The 17851-nt window shown below is 35.1% G+C and overlaps 2 protein-coding genes and 1 non-coding gene across 3 annotated transcripts; 2 read left to right on the forward strand and 1 right to left on the reverse strand.

The window, feature by feature from the left end:
- Window positions 1–11761: 11761 nt before the first annotated feature.
- Window positions 11762–11868, reverse strand: LOC112101392. The gene has a single exon (XR_002907518.1). It is a non-coding gene; the product is annotated as a small nucleolar RNA R71 (small nucleolar RNA).
- A 1156-nt stretch (window positions 11869–13024) lies between these two features.
- LOC112100979 lies at window positions 13025–13567 on the forward strand. The gene has a single exon (XM_024190856.1). The coding sequence runs from the start codon at window positions 13025–13027 to the stop codon at window positions 13565–13567; it is 543 nt and encodes a 180-aa protein (XP_024046624.1).
- A 1094-nt stretch (window positions 13568–14661) lies between these two features.
- LOC112100980 lies at window positions 14662–16731 on the forward strand. Its single transcript, XM_024190857.1, has 3 exons — window positions 14662–14943; window positions 15088–15528; window positions 15841–16731. Exons 1-3 carry the CDS (start codon window positions 14662–14664, stop codon window positions 16729–16731), a joined length of 1614 nt encoding a protein of 537 aa, XP_024046625.1.
- The last annotated feature ends 1120 nt before the right edge of the window (window positions 16732–17851 follow it).

Raw genomic sequence — 17851 nt, forward strand, 5'->3', positions numbered from 1 at the left:
CTGAATTGGCCAGAAATCCAGTCTACCACTCAAGGACAAAGCGCATTGAAATTGATATGCATTTTATAATAAATAAAGTAATTGAAGGTGAAGTCAATATCTGTTATATTCCAAGTAAGGAACAAATTGCTGACATTATGACTAAACCACTTTCATTTATTCATTTCAATTACCTAAGAACCAAACTCAATGTACTTCATTATCCCTTGAATTTGAGGGGGATGTTAAAGTAGCTCATTATTCAGAACTTAAGGTGAAGAAGAAAGAAAAACAAACTCATGCTTATACAGAGCAACAACGCCATGTCAGCAATGATTGTTAAAAAGAATGCCAAATCATATTACAGCTCAGCATCAGTTTATTAGATCATTATTAACGTACAATACATATGCAACAAAAATATAGTTAGTTTAATAGTTAGTTACAAATTGTTATTGAGCATAAATAAATACAGAGCTGTAATAATTGATTAGTTAATGAATGAAATGTTCTGGAATTAATTAGAAATATTTTCTTTGAGATTCTCTCAAGCCAAACAAAACTTTCTTTATTTCTTTCAAAAACCTCTCAATATTTCTTCTCTCCTCCCACTATTTTTCTTCTCCAGTGTGTCAAGCTGCTTAAAGAGACTTTTGTTCTTCTCTTTGACTTCCATTAACTTCTTCCTCTTTTGATCTGCTTAGGTGTGCCTTTCATAACCCCATCTTCTGCCTTATCTAGGGCCACCTCTAAGGAAGAAAAACTTCTTTTGACTTTCTCCAAAGCCTTTGCCAACTGCTTGTTGTCAACCATTGCTATATCAAACTTTCCCTTTAGAGCTTCATAGCATATGAACACTTTCACAATATCAAAATTAATTTGTTCAATCAAGTCTTTGTCATTAAATGATCTATAATCATCTTTCATGTTACTGTTCTTCAGTCATATTTGTGAGCGGTGTCTACTCTGCTCATTTTTATCATTTGGTATCCATCAATTTCCAACTAGCATTTGCATTCCTGCAATCTGTTAAATCATATCCGAAAAATGAAAAATTAAAAGTAATTTGCGGTCAGAAATGACGATTAATGAGGTGATAATTAAACCACGAGATCATAATTAATGAGGCGATAATTTGAATAAAAATAAACAAAATTTATATAGTGATATGAACCTCAATCAGTATTAACTAACTCTAAACCGAATAAAAATTGAATATGTGAGGAGAAAATTGAAAAAGAAATCGATAGACTAATAAAGGAAAACAACAATGAAACAAAAACATGAAAAATGAGAGCATATAACTGAAGCATATAATCTATAATCACCAAAGCAAAAATGGAAAGCGAATAAAAATGAAACAAAAACTCAAGAAATAAAAGGAAATGAGGCTTACTCAGTGTTAGGTTTGTTACGAGTGAGCTCTTTTGGTCCTGTCATGGCCTCTTTCTTCGAAGAAACAGAGAACGATTTAAGAGAGAATTCAAATGAAATTTGTTAAACTAAATTATGAAAAGCCCAGAATCCATGAAAAATATAGGCCCAATTAAAATATTACACATAAAATAATCTAGACTTATTCTCTATAAGAACGGTAAAGGTACTTAAGATTCTAACAAAAGTATTTAAATACAAGATATGACAAAACATAAAAAATGTGATTCATGAAGGAAAAACCTAGGTCCATTCTTTACAAAGAATGACATAGCTCTACTCTTTACAAAGAATGACATAGGTCCACTATTTACAAAGAATGATCAACGTCCACTCTTTACAAAGAATGACCAACGCCCACTCTTTACAAAGAATGACCAACGCCCACTCTTTACAAAGAATGACCAACGCCCACTCTTTACAAAGAATGACCTAGGTCCACTCTTTAAAAAGAGTGTCTTAGGTCCACTTTTTATAAAGAATGACATAGGTCTAATCTTTACAAAGAATCACATAAGTCCACTATTTACAAAGAATGACATAGGTCCACTTTTTACAAAGAATGACATAGGTCCAATTTTAATTGTGTGTTGTTTGGCAATTGTAATTTAGCTCACCAAATTTTTATACTTGTCATGAGTACCTCCATGAGAAATTTCCTTTTTGATCATCTTAAAACGCTTTTACATGTAAAATTTCACTTGAGGAAATTGCTCCAATTTTGTAAATCATATTCCATTTGGGATCTACAACCACCAGAGTTAGTATCCCACGTGAAAGATCTAGAAAGACAACTCAAGAAAATAGAGGATGGTATTTATAATCTGCAATTGGAATTGGAGGTAAATTCAATAAAAGGACGAAGGTGAGTTATATTCCTTGTGTGTTTTTATTTTATTTTGTTCTTCTTCTTCGCTTTTGATTTGATTTTGCAGATTTGATTCGTTTTGTTTTGATTCACTCTCCCATATAAATGGCGGATAACGGTACTCGGTGACTTTTTAAGTCGGTATTCTCAGTTTCCCACAATAACTGAAACCTCAATGTCAAGCATGGAAGAAATACAACGAAATTTGTATCAATATTTTCCTTCTCTCCCTCAAAATGCTCTTAAGAAGATTTACAAAGCTCATTATGAACGACTGCGTATATTAATGATCAATGGGATTCCTACTGACATTCGCTGGTTAATTAAAACAAAGGTCTGATTGGTAGGTGAGTTTTCTGATCCATTCATTTCCTACATGACTGGTTTTGGCAAAAGTACATTTGCTAAGAAAAGAAAAAATAAGCGACTTGGCTCTGAATGTTCTCACTGTGTAAGACTTGCTTGCAAAAAGCCACGTTGTAAAGCTTTAGGAATGGTTTCTGTAAATCGTGAAGATAAAATCAAATTCGTTAAGGATGGCATGAGTAAAGAATCGTTGGATGATATCTTACGATCTCTCGAGTCGCATCCGAGCAGATATGTTCAACGTGAAATTTAAATTTTGTAGAAGTTGTTCCAAAAGGAAAGTGCACAGTTTAGTCTTGGGAATCTGAATCTAAAAGACAATGTTTGCCAGTTTATAAGAAAACTGGATGGGAAGCATATTCTCAACCCATAGAGGGCGTTAAAGCAGTTACTGGACATAAAACCAGAGGAAGATGTGAGCCGTAATAACAACTACCAGTAAATATCCTTTTATTTACTCTTTACAAAGAATGACATAGGTCCACTCTTTAAAAAGAATGTCTTAGATCCACTTTTTATAAAGAATGACCTAGGTCCAATCTTTATAAAGAATATCATAAGTCCATTATTTACAAAGAATGACCTATGTCCACTTTTTACAAAGAATAAACAAGGTCCATTCTTTACAAAGAATGACCAAGGTCCACTCTTTACAAAGAATGACCAAGGTCCACTCTTTACAAAGAATGACCAACATCCTCTCTTTATAAAAAATGAATAAGATCCATTCTTTACAAAGAATGATCTAGGGTCATTCTTTACAAATAATGACTTAGGTCCATTCTTTATAAAGAATGAGGAATGACTTAGAAACTTAGAAAATATTTCTAAGTAAAACACTCAAATGACTAATATTCGATAAAGTGCCAAAGACAAGATTTAATAAAGAGCGACCTAGGTCCATTCGTAACAAAGAACGACATAGGTCTATTCTTAACAAAGAAAAACCTAAGTACATTCTTAATAAAGAATGATATAGGTCTATTCCTAATAAAAAATGATATAGGTCTATTCCTAATAAGGAACAACCTAGGTTCATTCTTAATAAAGAATGACTTATGTTCATTCTTCACAAAGAACGACCTAGGCATTTAGAAAAATATTTCTAGATAAAATGCCTAAAGGGCAAGTCTTCTACAGAGGGCTAAAAGCATGATTCAACAAAGAATAACCCAGATGTTTAGAAAATATTTCTAAGAGCACGTGTTAAGGATAAGCTCAGTATTAGCTCAGCAATATTCATTAAGTCAATTAAATAATAGATTCACAATATACAAAAATATCAAGTTTCATTGAATTTCTCTTTCTCCATGTTATGATTTTCCCTTAGTTTTTCTTAGTAACCAAACACTATTATTAATCTTTAACTTGGTATCAAAGCCAAGAACACTGATTCTCATGCCTACACTAACCTTGAATACAAATGTTTTATCCTTGATCTCATCTTATACATTCACAACTCCGATCAAACTTGATCGTTCCAACTATACAATCTGAAAATCACAAATTCTTTTCTCAGTGAGAGCTAATGAACTTGAAAACCTCCTCGATGGCTCACGAGCTTGTCCAGATCAGTTTCTTGCCGTTGATCCAATAAATTTTGATGTTGTTGCACAAGAGAATCTTGCTTATATTGTATAAAAGAAACAATATCAAATGTTGCTGAGTTGGTTATTGTCTTCCATCAATGTCGAGATTCTGAGTCTTGTGGTAACATCTAAAACTTCTCATGAACTCTGGACTAGCTTAGAACAACAATTTAGTTCTGAAACTACTGCTAAGAAAGTTCATTTAAAAATGATGTTAAATAATCTGAAGAAATGATCTCTATCTGTTACTGATTATTTTAGCAAATTAAGATCAGTGACTAGTGAGTTGGCTATTACTGGTAGTCTAATTAGCTCTTCAGATTTCATCACACACTAAATCTCTGGCCTAGGGCAACCTTACTATCCAGTTGTTGTGTATATTGAAGCTAATATTCTTAAGATGAGCATTAATGAGGCCTATTCCATGCTCTTGACTCATGAAGCTATGTTAGAGAATGCACAATCTAGTGCTAGTAAAGAGACAAAACTGAATTATGCAGCTAATGTAGCTCAGACTGAAAACATACAGAAGAAGTCAGGTAATAATGGAAATTGGAATAATAATAACAATAATAATCAAGGGAACTGGAATAGAAATTATGCCAATACGAATGGAAATGGTAGCTGGAGTAGTAACAGAGGAGGTTATGGATCAGGAAAAGGTGCATATATGGGACAAAACTCTGGAAGAGGATGGAATGGTAATCATGGGAGAGGTGGTTTCACTGGTAATGGTGGTTTCAATAGTAACAACGGTGGTTTTGCTGGTGTTTTTCCTAGATTTAGAAGAGGAGGTGGCAGAAAATTTATAATTTGTCAAATCTGTTTTAAGCATAACCATTCTACAGTTGAGTGCAGGGACGGGTTCAATAGAAACTTTGTTCCAAATCTTCCAGTGAATGGCCATTATCTTAATCAAAATCAATCTTCCAGAATTGCTTACATGGCTACTTCAGAAGGCATTACTGATCAAGGATGGTACCTGGATAGTAGAGCAACTCATCATCTTATAAATAATGTGTAGAATATTACTGAAGGTAAACCCTATATTGGTTCTCAGTTGCTACTGGTTAGTAATGGTGAAGAGTTTAACATTACACATATTGGTTGCACATGATTTCATACTTTTTTTGGAACCTCATTAAACCTGAATAATGTCTTATATGTACCAAAAATCACTAAAAACCTTATTAGCATTTCCAAACTTCTGTCAAACAATAACATAATCATTGAATTTTCCTCTAATTTGTGTTTTGTTAAGGACAAGATGAAGGGAATATTGCTAGCACATGGGATTGCTAAAGGTGGCCTCTACAAACTACTATCACAAGACGATTCTGATATTGTCTTCAAGCCTGAAAGTCTTAGTTTAAAGCCAAGCTCAATGCTGTCAGTTCTTCAAAATAAAGGATTTGTAAACTCTTTACAAAAATCTAGCAGTCTTATGTCGGTCAGTCCAGCTTCTTTTCATTCCAATAATCTAGAGTTAAATAACTCTAATCCTGAAAGTTTTCTTACTTCAATTCAGTTGTTACATAACAGGTTTGGGCATCCAAATAAACATGCTTTACAAACAATAATAAGAAAGCTTCATTTGCATCATATTTCAAATCAATCTCTTCAATTATATGATCCTTGAGAATGTGGAAAATTGCATCAGTTTCATTTTCCTGTTACTGAAACAAAATCCAGATCTCCACTTGAATTAATATATATTGATTTATGGGGTCCAGCTTCTGAGTGTTCTATAGATGGTTATAAATATTACATTTCTTTTGTTAACGATTTCACTAGATATAGCTGGAATTTCCCTCTCACTCTTAAATCAGAAGCACTTGATACCTTTAAACATTTCAAAACTCTTGTTGAAAAATAGTATTATTTGCCTACTAAAGCCCTGCAATCAGACATGGGGGATGATTTTATAGCTTTCAAAACATTTCTTCAACAAGAAGGTATTCAGTTTAGATTTAGTTGTCCATACACTCACCATCAAAATGGTACCGTTGAAAGAAAACACATGCATATAGTGGAAACTGGTCTTACTCTTCTTGCTCAGTCACATTTACCCATATCTTTTTTGTGAGAAGCATTTCATACAGGCTCTTATCTTATCAATAGGATGCCTACACAAGTTCTAGGAAATTTCTCTCATTTTCATAAACTACATAATCAGTTGCCTGGTTGTATGTTTCTCAGAGTGTTTGGTTATTCTTGTTTCCCTCTACTCAGGCCATACAATCAGCATAAACTTGACTCCCATACTAAAAAAATATGTTTTTATTGGCTACAGTCCACTTTATAAGGGATATAAATGTCTGGATAGATCTGGAAGAGTCTTTGTTGCAAGGCATGTTTCATTCAATGAAACAGAATTTCCATATTCTGAGTTGTTCTCAAAACAGGCATCCTCTACTTTATATGAGTCTAATTTAATTCCTTCATCTCTTGTTCAAATCTATTTCTTTCAAAATTCTACTTCTTCTGACAGTAGTAATGGAGGATCACCCGCTGCTACCTTTGCTCCAATAATGTCTTATGTATTTACCTCTTCTTTAGCATAACAATCCTCTTTAAATTCATCACCCAACCATTCTTATATTCCACCTTCTTCCATTGAATCTCCTCAACCTGTACAGTCTTTGCAACCTTTACAACCTATACATCCAATGATTACCAGAGCTAAAGCTAGAATTTTCAAGCCCAAAGCCTATATTACTGTTACTCAAAATCTTGAACCAACCAGTGTTAAGGCTGCTCTACAAGATTCCAAATGGTATCTGGCAATGAAAGAAGAGTTTGAACCATTACAGAAAAATAATACCTGGACATTGGTACCTCCACCTGCAGCTGCAAAAATAGTTGGGAATAAATGGTTGTATAGAGTCAACTATAATCCAGATGGAAGTATAGCTAAATACAAAGCTCATTTGTTGGCTAAAGGCTTTCATCAAACCCATGGAATTGATTTCTTTGAAACTTACAGTCTAGTAGTAAAACCTTGCATAGTCAGAATAATTTTAAGCTTGGTTGTTATGCATCACTAATCTATAAGGCAATATGATGTGAATAATGCATTTTTGAATAGTTTATATACAGAGGATGTTTTTATGCATCAGCCTGAAGGTTTTCTGGATTCTCAATATCCTTCTTATATTCACAGATTAAACAAAGCTTTATATGGATTAAAGCAGGCTTCAAGAGCCTGGTATGACAAGTTGAAGAGTTCTCTGCTAGAATGGGGTTTTCAAACATCCAAGGCAGATACTTCTTTATTTTTTAAAGCATGTTGGTGATGATATTATGATTACTAGATCAAACTCTCAGCTTCTTCAAGCTGTTATTCAGCATCTGCATTCTGACTTTGCTCTTAAAGATCTTGGTGAATTCAATTATTTTCTTGGAATTGAAGTCACTCAATCTATTGATGGTTTGCATCTCTCTCAAACTAAATATATTTGTGATATTCTTAAAAAGGCCAATATGATGTAGAGTAAAGGGTATTCCACTCCTATGAGTACTAGTGATAAGCTCTATAAGGATAAATGTGTTGCCTTTGATAATCTTTCTCTATATTGAAGCATTGTTGGTTCTCTACAATATCTTCTTTTAACAAGACCTAATATAGCTTATGTTGTTAATAAGCTCAGTCAGTTCATAAAGCCCCAACAGTTCTTCATCGGCAAGCCTGCAAGAGGGTCCTTAGACATCTCCAAAGCACAGCTCACTTTGAAATCCAGTTCTTTCATTCAAGTTCTTTAACCTTGACTGCTTATTCTGATGTAGATTGGGGATCTGATCTTGATGATAGAAGGTCTGTTGGTGGGTATTGTGTGTTTTTAAGTCATAATCTCATCTTCTAGTCTTCCAAAAAAATAGCCTATAGTATCTAAATCTTCAGCATAATCTAAGTATCGTGTTCTGGCCTTAACTAAATCAGAGGTCTTGTGGATTACTTACTTACTTCAAGAACTTAAAGTGTCTCTTACTCAAACTCCAGTTTTACTCTGTGATAATCAAAGTGCAGAGGCCTTAGCTAGTAATTCAAAATTTCACTCTCGTACAAAGCATATTAAATTGGATCTCCACTTTGTTAGAGAGCACATTGCAAAGAAGCAGCTTATTGTTCATCATGTTTCCAATTCTGACCAACTAGCTGATGTTTTTACTAAATCCCCCCTCCCTTTGATCATTTTTCCTTTCTTCACAGCAACCTTAATGTCTTTCCTCGACCTTAAGTTTGAGGAAGAGTGTTAAGAATAAGCTCAACATTAGCTCAACAATATTCATTAAGTCAGTTAAACAACAGTCTTTGGTAATGTGGATGCCGAGTCAGCGAGGTTGTTATTAGTTTGTTATTAACAGAGTCAGAATTGGCTCATGCATTTCGTGTGTTTAGAAAGTTCGAGACATTAGTATAAATTAGCCTTGTAAATTAGATTCACAATATACAAAAATATCAAGTTTCATTGAATTTCTCTTTCTCTCTAGTTATGATTTCTCTTAGTTTTTCTTAGTAACCAAACACTATTAATCAGAGAAATTGATCTTTAACTACACGTGAACTGCTAAGCATTCTACGGAGTGCGCCTATGGGTAAATATACATCTTACGGAATGCGCCTATGAGCAAATATATATTCTACAGAATGCGCCTGTGGGCAAATACACATTTCACGGAATGTGCCTACGGGCAAATACACATTCTACGAAATGTGCACTCGGGCAAATACACATTCTACGAAATGTGCATCCGGGCAAATACACATTCTACGGAATGCGCCTCCGGGAAAATACACATTCAACGAAATAAGCTTTCAGGCAAATAAATATTCTACGGAATGCACCTACAAACAAATACACATTCTACAGAATGTGCCTATAGGTAAATATACATGTTACAGAATGCACCTATGGGCAAATATACATTCTACGGAATAAGTCTATAGGCAAATACACATTCTACGGAATGGGCCTTCAGGCAAATACATATTTTATAGAATGAACCTCCAGGCAAATTCGTACCGAGCAAATACATATTCTATGAAAAGCACTTACGAACAAATACACATTCTACAAAATGTGCCTACAGTAAATATACATTCTACGAGATGCGCCTAGAGGCAAATATATGTATTCTAAGGAATACATCAATAGACCAATAGACATTTTACGAAACAAGTTTCCAGATTAACAAACATTCTACGTAATGTGCTTACGAGCAAAATGTTAAAAATCAATCCTCTTTGTAAGGAACCAATATAAGTTCTGAATTTAAGCTAAAGTCCATTTAAAGTTAAGTGCCCAAAAACATGACAAATGTCCAAAGATTACTTGTCATGAACAAGTATTGACACTGATAACTCTAGGAAATGAGAGTTATTATATTAATTCTAGACTTGAATCAAGATCACTTAAAGAACAAATAAGGTGTTTTTATTACATTTTGCATAAACATTCATTTTAGTTGAGTCTTAATAAATTTTGCTTGAATCAAAGTAATTTGTGCTAAAAACATGTGCATAATTATAGGTTCTCAGAAAGTCTTAATTCATGAGGGAATGTTGAGACATTAGAGGAGCAAGAGGAGGAAAAAAGATGGCCACAAAGAAGAAAAGCTCAATCGGGAAAGATGCGGTTTTGTTGCGGATGTTAGAGCAACTTGTGCTGTATCAATCTAGGAGCAATACGGGAGAAACCTTAGGCGCGGGTTAGTGCATGTTTCCTAATTTAACGCATGCACACTCGTGGGCTTTTGTTTACCCTAATTTGCAATATAAAAAGGAGGCATGCACCACATAGAAAGGCGGCAAGGGAATTATCATTAGAATAATTGTAAGGAAAAGAAGAAGAAGATCAGCATTGAAGAGTGTTGTGTCAGCAACATTGGAGAATCGTGCAGAATTATTTGGATTTGTCTTTCACCGTGCCCAACTTATATTTATCTTCTTCCTTTAATTATTTTGATGTATTCCGAGATCAAGATATTTATATTTATTTTTCTCATTCAGATTATGAACTAAATTTACTTGTAGTTGAGTGACAAATAATCCAATGGGTTCTTGACTGTTCTTATATGTTGTTATGGCACTGCTGTAGCATTTTACTCTAGGAGTTTTTATGAATATAACTGTTATTTCGGTTGACCACCCATTTAATAGTTTCAGTTAAGATAGAGCAGCAAAAGGGCATGTCTTAGCGGATATTATTAGAGTATTAATTGATCTTAAGTTGAGTTTCCTGGATTAGGTTATCTTGAATCCCGTAAGGGTAATACTTGAAATAAGATTTGTGACACACTAGACATAGGTGTTCACCTTGTAGAGTGGAGAGACTAAAAGTTATAATGCCATATCATAAGTATATCAGCAACTGGTCATTGTTAATAGATTTAAGGGTATGAGATTTCCAATATGCGATAGCTGAGGATGCAGATTTATTCTGCCTAGTGCTGCAGCATTAGCTATAACAACCGGTCCTAACTTGATAAACAACAGTCATCCCATAAGGAGAGTTTGATCATTCAACTACTATGATCTCAATTGAATCTTAGATACATTTAAACTAGTTTATTTCATTACAGTATTATTTTATTTAATTCTTTCACAATCCTTAATTACGTTAGAAATCACTTTATAATTGTTTGTTTCGGTCCTAAATTAATTTACATTATTGTGATTGCTTTAACATTTTGAGTAACATTAATCCTTATGGAGATGATCTTGAATACTCATCACTTTATTACTTGTTGTGTATACTTGCACATTGCCATTGGTAGTAATTGCCTATTAAAAATAACCAACAAGTTTTTGGTGCCGTTGCCGGGGATTGATTGTTTATTTTTGAAGTGTGAAGTAAATCTTGATAGCGCCAAATTTGATTTGATTTATTCTATTTATTGGCAAATCGGTACATACATGTGCAAAGACAAATCTATGATATTCCAATTCGATCCTGAGATTGAAAGGACTGTCAGGAGATTGCGAAGGGAACAAAGGAATTCAAAAACTGCTTCAAGCATGAATAATTTACAGGATGTAGGAAATCTGAATCATCACGGGCCTTTACAACCAGTCAACATTCAAGAAGAACATAATGAATATGCTAACAGGAGACAACCAGGCAATAATAATATTATTTATATGGCTGATGATAGAGACAGAGCTATAAGAGATTATGCTGTGTTAACTCCCCAAGTTGTACACCCTGGCATCATCAGACCTGAAGTAGAAGCTGCAAATTTTGAGTTGAAGCCAGTGATGTTTCAAATGTTACAAACAGTTGGTCAATTCAATGGATTTCCAAATGAAGATCCTCATCTCCATCTTAAATTGTTCTTAGAAGTAAATGATGCTTTTAAGATTACTGGAGCAACACAAGATGCCTTAAGGCTGAGGCTCTTTCCTTATTCCTTAAGAGATCGAGCAAGAGCATGGTTAAATTCGTTACCATTTGATTCTATCACTACATGGAATGAATTAGCTGATAAATTCCTAATGAAATATTTCCCACGGAAAAAAAATACAAAGCTGCGGAATGAGATTACTTCCTTCCATCAACTTGAAGATGAGAGTTTGTACGTGACTTGGGAAAGATTCAAAGAATTGCTCAGAAGGTGTCCTCATCATGGTATTCTTTGCTGCATTCAATTGGAAACTTTTTACAATGGATTGAATCCGAGTACAAGGTTAATGGTGGATGCCTCAGCAAATGGAGCCCTGTTATCCAAATCTTACATTGAAGCTTATGAAATTCTGGAGAGAATTGCCAATAATAATTATCAGTGGCCTTCAGCTAGGCAACCAACAGCAAGAGGATCAGCAGGGATACATAACATAGATACAATTACAGCTTTATCAGCACAAGTAACCTCATTGACTAACATGGTAAAAGATATGACATCTGCTCCAGCAACAGTAAAGTAAGTTGTTGAACTTTCTTGTGTCTACTGTGGTAAAGAACATGATTTTGATAATTGTCCTGGAAATCCAGCTTCAGTAAACTATGTGGGTAATTTTAATCGACAACCTCATAACAACCCATATTCTAATACTTACAACCCTGGCTGGAAACAACACCCAAATTTCTCATGGAGCAGTCAGAATTGAAATGCTCCAGCATTAAATGGACAAAATATAAATACACAACTACCTGGTTTTCATCAGCAAAGTCAAGGGCAAAAGCATATCAGTCAGGATCTAATAATTTCATTGGAAACACTAATTAAGGAGTACATTGCAAATAATGAAGCAATTGTGCAGAGTCAAGCTGTATCCTTGAGTAACCTGGAAAACCAAATGGGACAACTAGCCACAGCAATGAGCAGCAAAACTCAAGGAAGCCTACCTAGCAACACAGAAGACCCTAGAAGAGAGAGTAAAGAACACTGCAAGGTAATTAATTTGAGATCTGGAAAGAATGTTGATACCCCAGTGGATGTGACCAAAAATGAGATGAAATTCAATTCAGCACAAAAACCACCTCAAACTGGAAGCATGCTACAACAAGCCCTCCATCAAGACACTGGTTACATGAGCCAAGCTACAGCAACTGCAGAGGAAATTCAACCAGAACATGCTGGAAAAGAAGTTGCAACACCAATAGCCACAACCTATACCAAACCAAACAAACAAAGTTTGATATTTCCTGAAGCTACTCAGCAGTTTAGACATCCACCACCTTTCCCACAAAGGTTCCAGAAGAAAAAATAAGACAAGCAGTTCAGCAAATTCCTGGAAGTGCTGAAACAATTACACATAAATATACCTTTTGTGGAAGTTCTGTAACAAATGCCAAATTATGTGAAATTTCTAAAAGATATCTTGGCACGAAAAAGAAGGTTGGGAGAGTTTGAAACCGTTGCTTTAACACAAAAAAGCAATCATATGCTCCAAAGTAAGATTCCTATAAGAGTGAAAGATCCAGGAAGTTTTACAATACCCTGCTCTATAGGAACTAAGTATGCTGGCAGAGCATTTTGCGACTTGAGAGCCAGTATTAATTTGATGCCATTATCTGTATTTAAGCAGTTGGGAGTAGGGGAATGCAGACCAACAACAATCACTCTGCAATTAGCTGACAGATCTCATGCATACCCTGAAGGAAAAATAGAATATGTACTGGTGAAGGTTGACAAATTTATCTTTCCAGTGGATTTTATTGTACTGGACTTTGAAGCTGATAAAGAGGTACTAATTATATTTGGAAGACCTTTTTTAACAACTAGAAAGACTCTGATAGATGTACAGAAACGGGAGCTCACCATGAGAGTGAATGATCAGCAAGTTACATTTAATGTACTAGAAGCTATGAGGAACCCTGATGAAGTATAAGATTGCAATTTCCTAAGTGTAGTGGATTTTGTTATAGCAAACAGAATGGACAGATGCTGCAGTAATGCACTTGACAAAGTCACCACCTTTGAAGATGACAAAGAGGAAGATGTTGCATCAATTCAGACAGATTGGATGGACAAACAGCAATCTGATAGGCACAACAAGTTTATTGAACACTTGAATCTTTCAGACATGGAAGTAAAAACAACTTTACCATCTATTGAATCACCTCCTTGTCTTGAATTAAAACTGTTACCTTCACATTTGAAGTATGCTTATCTTAGTCAAAATAACACACTACCTGTAATCATTTCTTCTACTTTGGATGTAGGTCAAGAACAGAGTCTAGTAGATTTGTTTGGAAAATACAGAAGAGCAATTGGATGGACCATGGCAGATTTAAATGGGATAAGTCCATCAATATGCATGCATAAAATCCTGTTAGAAGATTGCTCCAGCAATTCAGTGGAGCACCAGAGAATGTTGAACCCAATTATGAAAGAAGTGGTGAAGAAGGAAATCATCAAATGGTTGGATGTTGGAATCATATACCCAATATCAAACAGTTCATAAATGAGCCCAGTTCAATGTATTCAAAGAAATGAAGGATAACAATAATAGCTAATCAGAATAATGAACTTATTTCTACAAGGACAGTGACTGGATGAAGAGAATGTATGGATTACAGGAAGCTAAACAAAGCCACAAGAAAAGACCATTTCCTACTTCCATTCATAAATTAGATGTTGGACAGAGTTGTTGGAGAATAGTACTATTATTTCTTAGATGGGTATTCAGGCTACAACTAGATTGCTATAGCTCCAGAAGATCAGGAGAAGACTACATTTACTTGTCCTTATAGAACATTTGCCTTCAGAAGAATGCCCTTTGGGTTATACAATGCTCCAGCAACCTTTCAGAGATGCATGATGTCTATATTTTCTGATATGGTAGAGCATAGTTTAGAAGTTTTAATGGATGACTTCTCAGTTTTTTGAGAAACATACAATGATTGTTTACACAATTTGGAAGAAGTTCTTAAAAGATGTGAGATGACCAACTTAGTACTCAATTAAGAAAAATGTCATTTCATGGTACAAGAAGGAATAGTGTTGGGGTACAAGATATCCAAGAATGGCATTGAGGTAGACAAAGCCAAGATAGAGGTAATAGATAAACTGCCACCTCAAACTTCAGTAAAGGGTATTAGGAGTTTTTTGGGTCATGCTGGATTCTACAGAAGATTCATTAAGGACTTTTCCAAAGTAGCTAAACTACTATGCTCATTGCTAGAACATGACAAACCTTTTCACTTTGACAAAGATTGCCTTCAAGCATTTGGAGCATTAAAGAAAGCTTTGATCACTGGTCCAGTAGTTATAACCCCAGATTAGACTTTACCATTTGAACTGATTTGTGATGCTAGTGATCATTCTGTGGGAGCAGTATTAGGGCAAAGAAAGGATAAGGTTTTTTATTCCATATACTATGCAAGCAAAACTTTCACTCCAACTCAGATCAATTACACCACTACAGAGAAAGAGTTACTAGTAATAGTATTTGCTTTTGACAAATTCAAAGCTTACTTGGTGGGTACTAAAGTGATTGTTTACACAGACCATGCAACCATCAAATATTTAATTTCAAAGAAGGATGTCAAGCCAAGATTAATCAGATGGATTTTATTGCTTCAAGAATTTGATCTGGAAATTAAAGATAGAAAGGGGACTGAGAATCAAGTGGCAAACCACTTATCACGGCTGGAAGCAGACACTAGTACATTGACAAGGAATGGCATCACTGAAACATTTCCTGATGAACAGCTATTGGCAATACAACAAGCACAAATGCTGCAACAGTCAGGACCCCCATGGTATGCAGATTTTGCTAACTACTTAATAAGTGGAATACTACCACCTGAGCTGAAATTTCAGGAGAAGAAGAAATTTCTTCATGATGTAAGAAGTTATTAGTGGGATGATCCACATTTATATAAGTTATGTTCAGATCAAGTAATACGAAGATGTGCTTCCGAAGGAGAAATACACCACATACTAGAGTCATGCCATGCTGCATAATATAGGGGACACTTTAGTGGTCATAGAACAGCTGCTAAAGTTCTGCAATCAGGTTATTACTAGGCTATGATTTTTAAAGATGCTTATGAATTTTTTAAATGTTGTGACAGGTGCCAAAGGACAGGGAACATAACTAAAAGACATGAAATGCCACTGACTAACATACTGGAAGTGGAAGTTTTTGATGTCTAGGGAATAGATTTTATGGGACCCTTCCCACCATCCTTTGAGAACTTGTATATCCTTGTTGCTGTGGACTATGTCTCCAAGTGGGTAGAAGCTGCAGCATTACCTACCAATGATGCTAAAACAGTGGTGGCTTTTCTTCAGAAAAATATTTTTTCCAGATTTGGCACTCCTAGAGCAATTATTAGTGACAAGGGTACACATTTTTGCAACAAAGTCTTTGCTGCAACAATGGTAAAATATGGAGTCAGACACAAGGTAGCCACAGCATATCACCCACAATCCAATGGTCAGGCTGAAGTGTCCAACAGAGAAATTAAAAAGATCTTAGTAAAAGTGGTGAACCTAACAAGGAAGGATTGGTCTTTACACTTACATGACTCTCTATGGGCATACAGAACAGCATACAAAACTCCACTCGGCATGTCCCCTTACCGAATTGTTTATGGAAAGGTTTATCATTTGCCACTAGAGCTAGAGCATAAAGCACACTGGGCACTGAAGAAATTAAATTGGGATATGCATGTTGCAGCTGAGCAAAAGAAGCTTCAACTTTGTGAGCTTGATGAATTGCGGCTATTTTCATATGAAAATACAAGAATCTATAAAGAGAGGACAAAACACTGGCACGACAAGCATATTCAGCACAGGCAATTCAACCCTGGTCAATTAGTATTGCTCCACAATACAAGACTAAGATTATTTTTGGGAAAGCTCAAGTCACGATGGTCTGGCCCATTTAAGCTGTTAAAATTTTATCCTCATGGAGCTGTTGATCTTCTATATGGACAAACAAGTCAAGAATTCAAAGTTAATGGGCACAGGGTTAAGCATTACATACATCCAGCAGCAGATTGTTCAAAGGAGGTGTTACTCCTTAAAGAACCCAGCTATTGAATAATGAAAGAAGGTCAGGCTAAAGGACCTTAAATCAAGCGCTCCATGGGAGGCAACCCATTGTGGAGACAGGCACTTCAAACCAATTTTGATCTCCTTTGGTTTTGTTGACAAGCTCTCCCTCCTTACCATTTTATTTAATTTTGTTCTTTCATTCTAGCTATTTAATTTTATCTTTTCAAAATTATTGCATTATTTACTTTTCCTATCATTTGATTTATATTTTAATGTTATAATTAATTTTTGGGAAGTATATGTGAAAATTAAATTCCATATTGACAAGTGAGATTTTATGATGGCAGAGTACAGAGGTGAGCCACGTGTCAGAGGCTTTAGTGTGGAGTATGTAACCGTTGCTGGAGTAAGCAAATGGGTGCTGCAGCAACAAATTTTACCGTTACAGTAAATTAAAAGATGGAGCCTCTCACTTACTGTTAGAGATAAGTCATGACAGATGGAGACATGGATGTGGATAGAAATTGCGGACAAACCTCCGAAATTAATGCCTTAATTTTACTAGCCGATGTTTTTGGGATATGCAAATTCAATTTAAAATATTTTCTTCCCTTGTTTATCTTTAGTTACCGTATTTATCTTCAATTAAAGTCCACTATAAAAGGGAGTTACTGTGCTCAGTGCTCTACGACACTATTCCCCATCTCTTTCGCAAATACAACTCTCATAATTCTTAACCTCTTCTTCTCATCTTACTCTCAGGATCATTAGCCTCAATTTGTGACTGCTACAGCAATGTCGAGGTATAAGAAACCAGCCAGCCGTCTCAAAGATCCGTCACGCTTCCAGAGTTACCACGCCGAAGAAAAATATAAAGAATTCATAGAGCCACGTAAGATTCTGGAAGAGAAAGGGTTTCAATTTCTAGAACAACTCACTGGAATTGTGCAAACAATTCATAATGCTGCAGCAAAGCAAGGATGGTTAGAGTTTTGCAACCACCCTCGAGATCTTGTGCTACCAGTAGTCAAAGAATTTTACGCCAATTTGGTAAGCCCTGATCAGCACAACATTTGGGTAAGAAACACATTTGTTCCATTAGACTCCTATGTTATAAATGCTTTTTATAATTTATCTGCTGAAATTAATTGTGAGTATGCCAAGT

This window comes from Citrus clementina, unplaced genomic scaffold (genome assembly GCF_000493195.1).
Source record: "Citrus clementina cultivar Clemenules unplaced genomic scaffold, Citrus_clementina_v1.0 scaffold_2, whole genome shotgun sequence".
NCBI classification, from domain to species: Eukaryota; Viridiplantae; Streptophyta; class Magnoliopsida; order Sapindales; family Rutaceae; genus Citrus; species Citrus x clementina.